Source organism: Mustelus asterias, chromosome 28 (assembly GCF_964213995.1).
Source record: "Mustelus asterias chromosome 28, sMusAst1.hap1.1, whole genome shotgun sequence".
NCBI classification, from domain to species: Eukaryota; Metazoa; Chordata; class Chondrichthyes; order Carcharhiniformes; family Triakidae; genus Mustelus; species Mustelus asterias.
In genome coordinates this window covers 9,014,054-9,029,486 of record NC_135828.1, presented here as the reverse complement: position 1 = coordinate 9,029,486, position 15,433 = coordinate 9,014,054, and the positions used below count along the sequence as shown (strand labels likewise).

Here is a 15,433-nt window from a genome sequence, read left to right as displayed (position 1 = left end):
TTTTGAATGGATCTACCTCGCATTAAGTTGATCTTTCTCTACACCCTAGCTATGACTGTAACACTACATTCTGCACCCTCTCCTTTCCTTCTCTATGAACGGTATGCTTTGTCTGTACAGCGCGCAAGAAACAATACTTTTCACTGTATGTTAATACACGTGACAATAATAAATCAAATAAAATAGGGGATTTTCACAGTAACTTCATTGCAGTGTGAACATAAGCCTACTTGTGACACTAATAAATAAGCTTAAACTAAATATTTTGTCCTTACCCAACTTGTAAATAAAAAAGAAATTGCACAGTGGTTCCTATCTAAAATTAGAATAACAAATAATCTAAATGTACACCGTACTTACATTGTGTATTCTGAAGAGGCAAAGTGCCACCACGTGAGCGCACCATTTAGCTCCTGCACCACAAGTACAGCTACACGAGGTTATCCTGCAGCGGTCAAACATAACAGCCACATTGAATGCTCCTTTAGCTTGTGCAGTCTGCGGAGGAACCACCGTCGCACTCAGGTGAAATCCTGTTTGGGGCAGGGGTGGAGGAAGAGGAAAGAAAAAGGTTTGAAGTGATCCGTGCTCACCGGATAAACAAATCCTCTATCTGCATGCACTGCCCGTCATCGGGCTGGCCCGCTTTTGGACTAACTTTACTCCATTGTGAATTCCCATGTCCACATTCTTCATGGGAACTGTCTATGTAAACGTGTCACGCTGTAATATCACCCAGTCACCAGTGGTGGTGCTGTAGCTACTCACCTTTTCGTTATTCATTTGTGGGACGTGGGCGTCGCTGGCTGGGCCAACATTTATTGCCCATCCCTATTTAGCTGAGGGCAGTGGAGATTCAACCACATTGCTGTGGCTCTGGAGTCACATGTAGGCCAGACCAGGTAAGGACTTCAGATTTAACATAGAAACTAGAAGCATGAGGAGGCCATTCGACCCTTTGAGCCTGCTCAGCCATTCATTTTGATCATGGCTGATCTCCCCCTTCCGCTCCCCCCCCCCCGCCAAGATCCCTTGATCCCTTTAACCGCTAGAGATACAACTAATTTCTTCTTGAAATCAACGTTTTGGGTTCAATGACTTTCTGTGGTAGCGGATTCCATACATTCATCACCCTTTCCTTCCCTAAAGGGTATGAGTGAACCAGATGGGTTTTTCCGACAATCGACAATGGTTTCATGGTCATCTGTAGATTCTTAATTCCAGATTTTTACAAATTGAGTTCAAGTTCCGCCAGCTGCCGTGCGGGATGTGAACCCGGGTCCCCAGACTGAGTCTCTGGATTATGTCCTTCGGTACAATAGAAAAAATTCCTATGCTCTAGTGTAACCAATTCATTACCTCCCAAATTGTCACAACTTTTGTTACATAACTTTAAACGTTATAAGTTCAGCAGCATGGTGGCACAGTGGTTAGCACTGCTGCCTCACAGCGCCAGGGACCCGGGTTCGATTCCCAGCTTGGATCACTGTCCGTGTGGAGTATGCACGTTCTTCCCGTGTCTGCGTGGGTTTCCTCCGGGTGCTCCGGTTTCCTCCCGCAGTCTGAAAGACGTGCTGGTTGGGTACATTGGCCGTGCTAAATTCTCCCTCAGTGTACCCGAACAGGCGCCAGAGTGTGGCGACTAGGGGATTTTCACAGTAACTTCATTGCAGTGTTAATGTAAGCCTACTTGTTTAAAAAAAAGTTATTTATTAGTCAGAAGTAAGGCTTACAGGGAACTGGGTCCGATTCCCAGAAGGACCCAGTTCCCTGTAAGCCTTACTTCTGAGGATCAGAAGGACCTTGGGGTCCGGGTCCATAGGACTCTTAAATCGGCCTCGCAGGTGGAGGATGCGGTCAAGAAGGCGTATGGCGTACTAGCCTTCATTAATCGAGGGATTGAGTTTAGGAGTCGGGAGATAATGCTGCAGCTTTATAGGACCCTGGTTAGACCCCACTTGGAGTACTGCGCGCAGTTCTGGTCACCTCATTACAGGAAAGATGTTGAAGCCATTGAAAGGGTGCAGAGGAGATTTACAAGGATGTTGCCTGGATTGGGGGGCATGCCTTATGAGGATAGGTTGAGGGAGCTTGGTCTCTTCTCCCTGGAGAGACGAAGGATGAGAGGTGACCTGATAGAGGTTTACAAGATGTTGAGGGGTCTGGATAGGGTGGACTCTCAGAGGCTATTTCCAAGGGCTGAAATGGTTGCTACGAGAGGACACAGGTTTAAGGTGCTGGGGGGTAGGTACAGGGGGGATGTCAGGGGTAAGTTTTTCACTCAGAGGGTGGTGGGTGAGTGGAATCGGCTGACGTCGGTGGTGGTGGAGGCAAACTCGTTGGGGTCTTTTAAGAGACTTCTGGATGAGTACATGGGATTTAATGGGATTGAGGGCTATAGATAGGCCTAGAGGTGGGGATGTGATCGGCGCAACTTGTGGGCCGAAGGGCCTGTTTGTGCTGTGACTTTCTATGTTCTATGTTCTAAATGCTTGGACAGGCAGATCTAAACTATCTTCCCTTATTCAGTGAAGAGGCTGGATAAAATAAGTACGTAAACAGCCTTTAGTAAAATGAAATATTGAAACCAAATTGGTGAACCATAGAATCCCTACAGTGCAGAAGGAGGCCATTCAGCCCATCGAGCCTGTACTGACAACAATCCCACTGAGGCCCTAACCCCTTAACCTCATGTATTTACCCCGCTAATCCCTCTGACACTAAGGGTCAATTTAGCACGGCCAATCCACTTAACCCGCAAATCTTTGGACTGTGGGAGGAAACCGGAGCACCTGGAGGAAACCCACGCAGATACGGGGAGAATGTGCAGACTCCACAGAGACAGTGAACCGAGGCCGGAATCGAACCTGGGACCCTGGCGCGGTGAGGCAGCAGTGCTGCCCTATCCAGAAAAAAAACCATTAAAAAACTGTTCAAAACTGAAAGGCATCCGCGTTGGGAAAGTGAATACTCTTCACTCCTACAATCCAGTGTTGGTGGACTAATGTTCCCCTGGGTTGACGTGTGGCTGCATTGCCTCTTGGAAACCCCCAGCCAAAGAACCCAACCCTGCCACACCTTCCCATTTGCCCACATCAGCCGTGTTGACTACTGGTGAGAGTCACACCTTGGCGATTACCGGTTTTGTCTGGTAGGAATTGGGCTGAAGCTTCAGAAATGCATTTCACGGAGGGCCTTTTTGAGATGCTGCGCTCTCGCCGCAGTCACCTGGGCTGCTTTCAAATCCCCAATGGTGAACGGTGGCACAGTGGGTGTTAGCACTGCTGCCTCACAGCGCCAGGGACCCGGGTTCGATTCCTGCCTCGGGTCACTGTCTGTGTGGAGTTTGCACATTCTCCCCGTGCCTGCGTGGGTTTCCCTCCGGCTGCCCCGGTTTCCTCCCACGGTCCAAAGATGTGCGGGTTAGGTTGATTGGCCGTGATAAATTGTCTCTTCGTGTCAGGGGGATGAGCAGGGTAAGCACAGGGTAAATATGTGGGGCTACAGGGATGGGGCCTGGGTGAGATTGTGGTTGGTGCAGACTCGATGGGCCGAATGGCCTCCTTCCGCACTGTAGGGATGCTATGAAAGAGTGGCAACATGCTCACAGTTCCATTACGTGTTCACAGAATTTTATAAGTGGATTTTCCAACACCGAAGAACTTTGCTTGCAAAATAATTCACAACTTTAATGTATAATCCAGAAATACAAGGACAGATATTGCAGAGGAAATAAAAACATTACTGATCACCAAATGGCATGTATGGACAGATTACAACCAATGGGTGTTCAGTTAAACTCTTGTCAGCATTTAATGAACTCCTCAATGCCACAGTTTGGCACATGATGCTTGTGTTGCAACTACACTGGAGTATCGAGACATTGGAAAATTGCCGACCCAGAATTTCCAACGTACATAATTCATGAGAATCTGGCAAGACTTGGAAAAAACTCAAATTGCCTCAAGGATTGATTGATTGATGAGGAATTTCTTGAATGAGCGCGCTGAAAGCTGCAGGCTCAGAGTGACATGGGTGTGAACACATACACACAAACCCCCGACACACACCCCCCCCCGACACTCTCACACTCACCCCCCCCCCCGACACTCTCACACTCACCCCCCGGACACTCACACACTCACCCCCCCGGACACTCACACACTCACCCCCCCGACACTCTCACACTCACCCCCCCCCCCGACACTCTCACACTCACCCCCCCGACACTCTCACACTCACCCCCCCCGACACTCTCACACTCACCCCCCCCGACACTCTCACACTCACCCCCCCCGACACTCTCACACTCACCCCCCCCGACACTCACACTCACCCCCCCCCGACACTCACACTCACCCCCCCCGACACTCACACTCACCCCCCCCGACACTCACACTCACCCCCCCCGACACTCACACTCACCCCCCCGACACTCTCACACTCACCCCCCCGACACTCTCACACTCACCCCCCCCGACACTCTCACACTCACCCCCCCCGACACTCACACTCACCCCCCCGACACTCACACTCACCCCCCCGACACTCACACTCCCGACACTCACACTCACCCCCCCCCCGACACTCACACTCACCCCCCCGACACTCACCCCCCCGACACTCACATTCACCCCCCCCGACACTCACACTCACCCCCCCCGACACTCACACTCACCCCCCCGACACTCACACTCACCCCCCCGACACTCACACACCCCCCCCGACACACACACAACCCCCCCGACACACACACACCCCCACCAACACACATCCTTGACTCAATTGGTTGTTTTCCAGCCTCAGAGACAGAAGATTCCTAGTCCCCACTCCCAAGGTTAATCTAGCCTGATATATCAGCACAACACCGAGGGAGTACTGCACCGCCAACGGTACTGTTTTTCCAGATGAGAAGTTAAGCCACAACCTTGTTTTCTGTCTCAGATCGCCACGAGAGGTACTGTGGCACTGCTTTGAAGAAAAGTGCAAGGTAACTCTTGTCCCGTGCCCTGCCCAATATTTGCCCCTCAATCAACATCGCAAAAACAGGTGACCTAATCTTCATTTGTGGGACCCTGCTTGGGCAAAATGGCTGCCACATTCCCTACAATTCAACAGTGACTACACTTGGAGAGAGAAATAAAGTACTTAAATGGTCGTGGAGCACTTTGGGACATGCTGAGGTAATTAAAAAGTTCAATAGAAATACAATTCTGTCTTGACTTTCATTCAATCAAAAAAGGATCTGCTTTCTTAGTGTTATAATCCATGAAGATGGGTGAAGGATAGATCTGGAGCCCATCTGTGACACACTTTTTTAAAGCATTTATTCAGAGAGATACGCACGCACCTCCTCACTCATCACAGTTTCAGATAGAAGCAAAATGTCGCAGATGCTGGAAATCTGAAATAGAGACAGAAAACAATTCTGAAGAGTCACATTGGACTCCAAACGTTAACTCTGTTTCTCTCTCTTCAGATGCTGCCAGACCCGCTGAGTTTTTCCAGCATTTTCTGTTTTTAATCAAAGTTTCAGTGTACTCCTAGAGGTGAAGCTGACTCCCCACTTAGTGCCCACCATAAAACACAATACAATCCACATATAATTAACACAAAGATTGGAGGACTGCCCCAATCATTGGACTTCATGAGCCACTTAATCCTTGCTGGTCATAAGAGTTCAAGGGGCAGGAGTTCAAACGCCAGCCTGGTAGCTGGTGGAATTTAAATTCAATTAATAAGTCTGGAATATAAAACTATCAGTGATGGTGACCATCAAACTATTGTCGATTGTCGGAAAAACCCATCTGGTTCACTAATGTCCGTTAGGGAAGGAAATCTGCCGTCCTTACCCGGTCTGGCCTACATGTGACTCCAGAGTCACAGCAATGTGGTTCACTCTCAGCTGCCCGCTGAAACCGTAGAATCCCTACAATGCAGAAGAGGCCATTCGGCCCATCGAATCTGCACCAATTCTCTGACAGAGTATCTTACCCAGGCCCTCACCCCTTCCCAATCCACGTAACCCCACACATTTACCATGGCTAATCCATTTAACCCACACACCTTGGGACACTAAGGGGCAATTTAGCATGGCCAATCCACCTAACCTGTGCATCTTTGGCCACTAAGAGGCAATTTAGCATGGCCAATCCACCTAATCTGCACACCTTTGGAGTACAGGAAGGAACCGGACCACTCGGAGGAAACCCACGCAGACAGGGGGAGAACAGTCACTCAAGATGGAAATGGGGCGGCACGGTGGCACAGTGGTTAGCACTGCTGCCTCACAGCGCCAGGGATTTGGGTTCGATTCCCAGCTTGGCTTACTGCCTGTGTGGAGTTCGCACATTCTCCCAGTGTCTGCGTGGGTTTCCTCTGGGTGCTCCGGTTTCCTCCCACAGTCCGAAAGATGTGCAGGTTAGGTGCATTGGCCATGCTAAATTCTCCCTCAGTGTACCCGAACAGGTGCCGGAGCATGGTGACTAGGGGATGCTCACATTAACTTCATTGCAGTGTTAATGTAAGCCTACTTGTGACACTATAAAAAAAAACTTTAAATGAACCAGGATCCCTGGTGCTGTGAGGCAGCAGTGCTAACCCACTGTGCCCCCAGGAATCGAACCCTGGTCCCTGGTGCTGTGAGACAGCAGTGCCAACCACTGGCCCAGCAAGCCGCTCTGTTCAAGGGCAATTAGGGGTGGGCAACAAATGTTGGCCTTGCCCACATCCCATGAAGGAAGAAAACATACATAGCTTATTAAAGCATACACTACCCTAACACAAACCCCTCAGCATTACTCCCTATTATGTGACTCACATACTTGTGCTCTGATTAAGACAACATTTTTGATGCAGACTTTGGACTGCGAAGGAAAAGATCTTCTGTGACACTTAACTTCACACTAAAGGGCTGCAAACATGCCCTTCTGTTACAATACAGAGAGTGTCCTCTCTACACTGTAGCTATTTATTCTAACACAAAGTTCTGGAGGTGTTTTTCTGCATTTTTGTGAAGGTTGCTACAATGTGCGGTTCAGAGATAGGCTGACATTCCTTCTCCAGTCCACACGTCAATGTTGTAAATACAATTCCTCGCTGCAGTGTAACAGTGTGAGAGGTGATTGTCACCCAGCTGTATTCGAGTGGGCTACTCCAGGAATGAAGTATTACTGTGAGATTAAGAGCAGTAATAGAGTGCATTATTGCATCGTAAACCCAGGAGTGAGACCTGGGTTTATGCTGGCAACTCCCACGCACACCAAGTCTTGATCCCAGCTGCTGTGCCATCAGGAAAGGTCTTGGTAGAAGGTCGGTTGGCAATCCTCCATAAGGGCGGGTTTACCACATGCTGACAATGCCAAAAACAAAACGGAACACGACGGGCAGCACGGTGGCACAGTGGTTAGCACTGCTGCCTCACAAAGATGTGCAGGTTCGGTGGATTGGCCATGCTAAATTGTCCCTTAGTGTCCAATGTGCAGGTTAGGCGGATTGGCCATGCTAAACTGCCCCTTGTCCAAAGATGTGGTTGGGTGGATTGGCCATGGGAAATTGCCCCTTGTCCAAAGATGTGGTTATGTGGATTGGCCGTGCTAAGTTGCCCCTTATCCAAATATGTGGTTAGGTGGATTGGCCATGCTAAATTGCCCCTTAGTGAGCCAAATTGTGCAGATTAGGGGGGAGTAGCCAGGTAAATACGTGGGGTTTCAGGATAGAGTAGGGTTGGGATGCTCTGTTGGAGAGTTGATGCAGAATGGGCAGAATGGCCTCCTGCACTGCAGGGATTCTATGATCCCTTACTCTGTATTTTTAAAGTCTTGAATTGTGTGTGCTATATTGGCCTGGAAATATTCCAGGAATGGCATGAAATGCCGCTGGTAGGACGGTTGATAAGATGGGGAGAGGGAGGGATCGATTTCCAGTCGACAGTCATTTAAATCCCGGCAATGAGATAAGAAGCAACTTCCTCTGAGAGGAAGGTCTCTGGCAGGGTTGGCGACCCACCATCATCACACCATAATTGTTGAGACCAGATGTCCCCACCATCTTTTCTAAAGATGTGCGGGTTAGGGGGATTGGCCATGGTAAATTCTCCCTTAGAGTCAGGGGGATAAGTAGGGTAAATATATGGGGTTACAGGGATAGGGCCTGGGTGGGATTGTTGTCAGCGCAGGCTCGATGGGCCAAATGGCCTCCTTCTGCACTGTAGGGATTCTATGATTCAGTCTTGTTGGTAGCAAATACCTCAGACACGCTGCCTTTCAAGGTTAATGAGCCTTTCAAGAGCTTATGATGTCCCAACACACTGGAGGGACAATGAATTACTTTCAGAGTGTCATTTTGCAGGAAACTTGGCAATCAACTTGTGCTCAGTAAGATCCCACAAACAGTAATGTGATAATAACCAGTTAACCTGGTTTTAGTGATACTGATTGAGGGATAAATATTGCCTGGGGCACCACTGATCTCCTTTGAAATATATGGTATCGTTTACTCCAATCCGAGACTCTCATCTCATGTGGGGATGGCACAGTGGTTAGCACTGCTGTCTCACAGCACCAGGGGCCCAGGTTCAATTCCCGGGTCACTGTCTCCCCGTGGGTTTCCTCCAGGTACTCCGGTTTCCCCTCTCAGTCTGAAAGACGCGCTGGCTAGGTGGATTGGCCGTGCTAAATTCTCCCTCGGTGTCCCCGAACAGGAGTGTGGCGACTTGGGGATTTTCACAGTAACTTCATTGCAGTGTTAATGTAAGCCTACTTATGACACCAATAAATAAAAAAATAAATACAAAAGACAGCACCACTGGCAGTGTAGCACCCCTATGTAACCGCACTGGAATGTCTTTCTAACTGCTGGTGCTCAAGCCTCTGGCATGGGTGCTGAATCCCCAAACTTGGGGTTCAGGAGTAAGAATGTCACCAAGCGAGCCAGAGCGGATACCTGGAGAGAGAGTGAAAGTTGAAGTTTGGTGGAAAAGGTGCCAATCTAGTCAAGAGATGCCAATCTGGTAGACTGCTTGGTCCCGGATGGTGCTGAGTCTCTGCAGTGTTGTTGGAGCTGGACTCAGCTAGCGAAATTCAAGGTATACAATCAAACTCCTGACTTGAGGGGTAGATGGTAGAGGGGTTTGGGGGGGAACTGAAATCACCGCTTGTTGGAAGCAATCTTCTTGTATGGTCACAGTAAGAAGTCTCTCAACACCAGGTTAAAGTCCAGCAGGTTTATTTGGACTTTAACCTGGTGTTGAGAATTCTGAGCCCATCCCAGTCCAACACCGGCATCTCCATCTTCCTGTACGGTCAGCTTGCAGGACAGCCAATGGGGAATACTTAAACATTATTTACAGAAATACCTTGGACAGTATTGTACATCAAAGGAAACCAGGCAGAGTGAGCTATCAGCTCTTTGAATTCATGGCACTGTGGAACATAGGAACAGGAGTAGGCCATTCCTAGGCAATCTAATACCATGCCTATTATCCCCCTTCAAACCAAAAAAACAATCTCTCAATCTCAGATTTAAAATTAACAATTGATACGATATCAATTGCCATTTGTCAAAGTATTGCAGCTTCTACCAACCTGTGAGTGTCAAAACCTGTTCCCGAACTTCATTCCAGAAATACCTAGTTCCAATGTTTAGGCTATGACACTTAGTCTTAGAACGCACCACCCACTCCCCTCCCCGTCCCTCCCCACCGCGCACACACACAACCAGCAGAAATAGTTTAAAGAAAAATTTAATTTTTAACTGTTCCCCACCTTTTATTTCTTTATTATCTTCATTTTTCTTCCCCCCACCTCTTTTCCATCCCCCCTTTTTCTCCCCCTTTGCTTCCCTTTCCCCTTTTTCTCAGTTTTACCTCTCGCTCACCCATCCCCTTTCTCCCCTCTCCCCACATCTTCATCTCTCACAGTTTACCCTCTGATTTCAGCTTCTCAACCGTTTGGTCATTCACACCTTCTATTCTCTCGATGGGCTGCCATTAGCAGCCTTTCCCCTGGTTTCTGTGGCTATGACTCATCTTTCATTCCCTCCCCCTGCAGTATAAATATCTCCCACTTTCTCTGCCTTTTAGCTTTGACAAAGGGTCATCTGGACTCGAAACGTCAGCTCTTTTCTCTCCATACAGATGCTGCCAGACCTGCTGAGATTTTCCTGTATTTTCTCTTTTGGTTGGCAGCAGAAATAGGATCCCTCTACCGATCCTGTCATGTCTTGAAAGCTTCGATATAATCAGTCCTTATAAATTCCAGGAAATACTAACTTGGTTTATGCAACCTTTCTTTGTTATTTGTTATGAGGGCGGCACGGTGGCACAGTGGGTTAGCACTGCTGCCTCAAAGCACCAGGGGCTCAGGTTCCATTCGCGGCTTGGGTCACTGTCTGTGCGGAGTCTGCACGTTCTCCCCGTGTCTGTGTGGGTTTCCTCCGGGTGCTCCGGTTTCCTCCCACAGTCTGAAAGACACGTTGGTTAGGTGCATTGGCCATGCTAAATTCTCCCTCAGTGTACCCAAACAGGCAGCGGAGTGTGGCGACTAGGGGATTTTCACAGTAACTTCATTGCGGGGTTAATGTAAGCCGACTTGTGACTAATAAATAAACTCAACTTATTTAACACTGTAAAGTGCAGGTATCATTCTGGTAAACCTCCACTGCACGCCTCTAAAGGCTAATGTATCTGAGATTGAGAGGTTTTTTTTGGTTTGAAGGGGGATTATCACAGTAAGTAGTCTCACAACACCAGGTTAAAGTCCAACAGGTTTATTTGGTAGCACGAGCTTTCGGAGCGTTGCCCCTTCATCAGGCGAGTGGTGAAGTGCACTCACTTACTTCCTGTGCCTCCCCCAGTCCAACGCCGGCAACTCCACATCAAGGGGGACAATCTAACATGGAGTTAGATTGCCAAGGAATGGCCTACTCCTGTTCCCATGTTCCACAGTGCCATGAATTCAAAGGGCAGCTGACAGCTCACTCTGCCTGGGTTTCTTTTGATGTACAACACTGTCCAAGGAAAATAATGTTCAAGTATTCCCCATTGGCTGTCCTGCAAGCTGACCGTACAAGAAGATGGAGATGCCGGAGTTGGACTGGGGTGGGCACAGAAGTCTCAACACCAGGTTAAAGTCCAAATAAAGCTGGTGGACTTTAACCTGGTGTTGAGAGACTTCTTACTGTGACCATACAAGGAGGTTGCTTCCAGCAAGCGGTGATTTCAGTTTGCTAAATCATCAAGATTTCATATCTAAATTAGCATTAGGTTAATCCCACCTTGGACAATCCAACATCAATCCTTGATTGAAGGGACAACAAACGTCTAAAAATGGAACAACATTGTTTGAGGCAATCTCGTCAAATCATATACACTTGTGTCACCGGGGCAGTCAACTAAATCGATCACTTGATCCATTTGCAAGGTAAAAACTGACAACTGTAAAATCATATTTATAAGCATTGCTCTTAATAATTCTGGTATATTAATTAACGCTTGGGGAAGCCACATTGGCCCCAAAAAGAGGCCACCATGCCAAAAACTGTACGCCACACTTGTACCCTCAATCTTCCGAAGGAAAAATTAATTACTCAAATTTCGAAATGTTCTGTTGACAAATTTTCTTCATAAACAGCCCAGTCGGAGTCTAAAATTAATCTTCATACACCAGATGGTTCGATGCGTTTCCACTTGGGATTCATCACACTGAGGACACAATCTCAGACAGACAGGTGGACAATCTGGATTGGGGAATCAGAATCGGGGTTCTCCTGCCCCGGATAACTACAACTGAATCATACAATCCCTACAGTGCAGAAGGAGGTCATTGCACCGACCACAATCCCACCCAGGCCCCATTCCTGCAACCCCACATACTTGCCCTGCTAACCCCCTGACACTAGGGTCAATTTAATATGACCAAACAACCTAACCCGCACGTCTTTGTAAAACTTGGTGAGAGTTGTAGCGGACATGCCAAATTTAATTGGCCTCCTGAGGAAGTAGAGACATTGGTGGGCTTGCTTAACTATAGCATTGGCATGGAGGGACCAGTCGTAAGTCTATCAGGAATATAGTAAGGGGCTGAGGACACAATCTTGTGGGAGGAAACCGGAGCATCCGGAGGAAACCCACACAGACAAGGGGAGAACATGCAGACTCCGCACAGACAGTGACCCAAGCCGGGAATCGAACCCGGGTCCCTGGAGCTGTGAGGCAGCAGTGCTAACCACTGTGCCGCCCAACTGGCTCCTGGTCTGTCTCCACCTCATTCTTAAATTTCTCATCCTTCTTTTCAACTCCATTTTTCACACTCCTCATCATGTGTAAACCTGCCCGGCCCTACAGCCCTCTGATCTCTGCTATAAGAACATAAGAAATAGGAGCAGGAGTAGGCCATCTAGCCCCTTGAGCCTGCCCCGCCATTCAATAAGATCATGGCTGATCTGAAGTGGATCAGTTCCACTTACCCGCTTGGTCCCTATAACCCCTAATTCCCTTACCGATCAGGAATCCATCTATCCGTGATTTAAACATATTCAACGAGGTAGCCTCCACCACTTCAGTGGGCAGAGAATTCCAGAGATTCACCACCCTCTGAGAGAAGAAGTTCCTCCTCAACTCTGTCCTAAACTGACCCCCCTTTATTTTGAGGCTGTGCCCTCTAGTTCTAGTTTCCTTGATCCACTGGAGCAAGCTGAGAGGGGTGATTGAAAAGCAGCAGTGCTGGTAAGAGATTAATTGGATTAATTGAATTGTTTATTTATTTAATTAGTCAGCTAGTGTGTGTATTTTTTTGGCCTTTACTTTAACAGCAGTTTTTCAAGTTTAAAGTGAAAACTAGAAGTGGGCAGCAAAGGAGTCTGGGAAGGGTTTTTATTTTAACTTTAAAAGTCAGTTACCTGGGTGGTTCCCCCTCAGTAGTAGTTTTTTTTTCTCTCGGGCCCCTAGCCCTATAAATTGGTGCAGAGGAGATACCCGATCCTCTACACTGGTAGAGGATCCCACCCTTCCATCCTCCTCTAACCTAATTATAAGTGTGGGGAAGTTTTTTGTTTTCTTTTTTTCTTGCTGGTAATGGCTTCAGGGATGGCAGTTCAGGCAGTATGCTGCATCTCCTGTGGGATGTATGTGGTGAGGAAATCCAGTAGTGTTTCAGGAGATTTTAGTTGTAAGAAGTGCATTAGATTGCAGCTTCTGGAGGAGCGTGTAAAGGAGCTGGAGGGGGAGGTAGAGGAACTCCGCATAATTCGGGAGGCGGAGGTGGAAGTTGATAGGAGTTATAGAGAAATAGTAACTCCTAGAAATGAGGCTTGGGTCAATGCCAGGAGGAGGGGTAAGAAGCAATCGGGAAGACAATCCCCTGGGGCGGTTCCCCTCCATAATAGGTTTTCGGTGCTGGAGGCTACAGTTGAGGAGGAATCAACTGAGCATAGAGAGCAGATCTCTGGGGGTGAGCCGAGTGAGAAAGCTCAGGTGGTTAGGGGCTGTAAAAGACTGGGCCTTGTGATTGGGGACTCCACAATTAAGGGGACAGATAGGAGGGTCGGAACTAAAGGTAGGGACTCAGGGTTGGTGTGTTGCCTACCAGGGGCTGGGGTCCGGGATGTGTCTGACAGGGTATTCAGGACTCTTAGGGGGGAGGGAGATAAACCACAAGTTATTGTACATGTGGGGACACACGACATAGGGAGGATAGGGGAAGGGGATATTAGGCAGGGATTTATGGAGTTGGGGTGGAAACTAAAGGCCAAGACTGACAGAGTGGTTATCTCTGGACTCTTGCCTGTACCACGGGATAGTTTAGAGAGGAATAGGGAGAGGGAAGGTTTGAATTCATGGCTGAGGGGATGGTGCAGGAGGGAGGGGTTCAGGTACTTAAGCAATTGGGGCTCGTGCTGGGGAAGGTGTGACCTCTATGAGAAGGATGGTCTACACCTTAATCAGAAGGGGACCAATATCCTGGGGGGTAAATTTGCTAAGGCCATGCAGGGAGGTTTAAACTGATTCGGGGGGGGGGAGGGATCCTGAGTAGTGGGGCTGAAAGTGAGGGATGCATGGATGGGGACTGCAATGCACGGCATTGCAGAGGTGGGGTGGAGCAGGGTTTGAAATGTGTATACTTCAATGCCAGGAGTATTCGCAATAAAGTGGGTGAACTTGCAGCGTGGATCAGTACCTGGGACTTCGATGTTGTGGCTATTTCAGAGACATGGATAGAGCAGGGGCAGGAATGGATGCTGCAGGTCCCGGGGTTCAAATGTTTTAGTCGAAGTAGGGAAGGAGGTAGAAGAGGGGGAGGGGTAGCATTATTGGTCAGAGATTGTATCACAGTGTCAGAGAGGAGGTTTGATGAGGACTTATCTGTTGAGGTAGTATGGGCGGAGATTAGAAATAGGAGAGGAGAGGTCACCCTGTTGGGAGTCTTTTATAGACCTCCTAAAAGTTCTAGAGAGGTTGAGGAAAGGATTGCGGAGTCAATCCTGCTTAGGAGTGAAAGTAATAGGGCAATTGTTATGGGGGATTTTAACTTGACTAATATTGACTGGAATTGTTATAGCTCTAGCTCGTTAGAGGGGTCAGTTTTTGTTCAAAGCGTGCAGGAAGGTTTTTTGACTCAGTATGTAGACAGGCCAACTAGAGGTGAGGCTATATTGGATCTGGTGCTGGGAAATGAGCCAGACCAGGTGCTAGACTTGGAAGTTGGTGTGCATTTTGGTGATAGTGACCACAATTCGGTTACGTTCACCTTAGTGATGGAAAGGGATAGGCATGAACCTCGGGCCAGTGGTTTTAGCTGGGGGAAGGGTAATTATGAGGCTATTAGGAGAGAATTAGGAAACATAGGTTGGACTAGGAGATTACAGGGACTGGGAACGTCCGACATGTGGAGTTTTTTCAAGGAGCAGCTACTGCGAGTCTGTGATAGGTATGTCCCTGTCAGGCAAGGAGGAATTGGTAGGGCTAGGGAACCGTGGTGCACCAAAAAAGTTTCTTTGTTGGTTAAAAAGAAAAAGGAGGCTTATGTTCGGATGAGACGTGAGCACTCGGGTAGTGCACTAGAAAGCTTTAGATTGGCTAAGAGGGAGTTGAAGAGCGAGCTTAGAAGGGCTAAAAGGGGACATGAGAAGACTTTGGCGGATAGGGTTAAAGAGAATCCTAAGGCGTTCTATAGGTATGTCAAGAACAGAAGGTTGGTTAGGGCAAGTTTAGGGCCAGTTATAGATGGCAGAGGGAAGTTATGTGTGGAACCGGAGGAGATTGGTGAAGCATTGAACCAATATTTCTCTTCGGTGTTCACGCAAGGGGACATGAATATAGCTGAGGAGGACACTGGGTTGCAAGGGAGTAGAATAGACAGTATTACAGTTGATAAGGAGGATGTGCAGGATATTCTGGAGGGTCTGAAAATAGATAAATCCCCTGGTCCGGATGGGA

At 48.2% G+C, this 15,433-nt stretch overlaps 1 protein-coding gene across 2 annotated transcripts in view; it reads right to left on the bottom strand.

Annotated features, from left to right (window-relative positions):
* The window catches only part of zswim8 (zinc finger, SWIM-type containing 8), a 201,096-nt gene that overhangs the window by 96,544 nt on the left and 89,119 nt on the right, over positions 1 to 15,433 (bottom strand). For both annotated transcript variants that reach the window (XM_078199386.1, XM_078199387.1), the window contains exon 5: positions 361 to 533. In XM_078199386.1, coding sequence (XP_078055512.1) covers positions 361 to 533 — 173 coding nt within the window. The remainder of the gene's footprint in view (positions 1 to 360; positions 534 to 15,433) is intronic.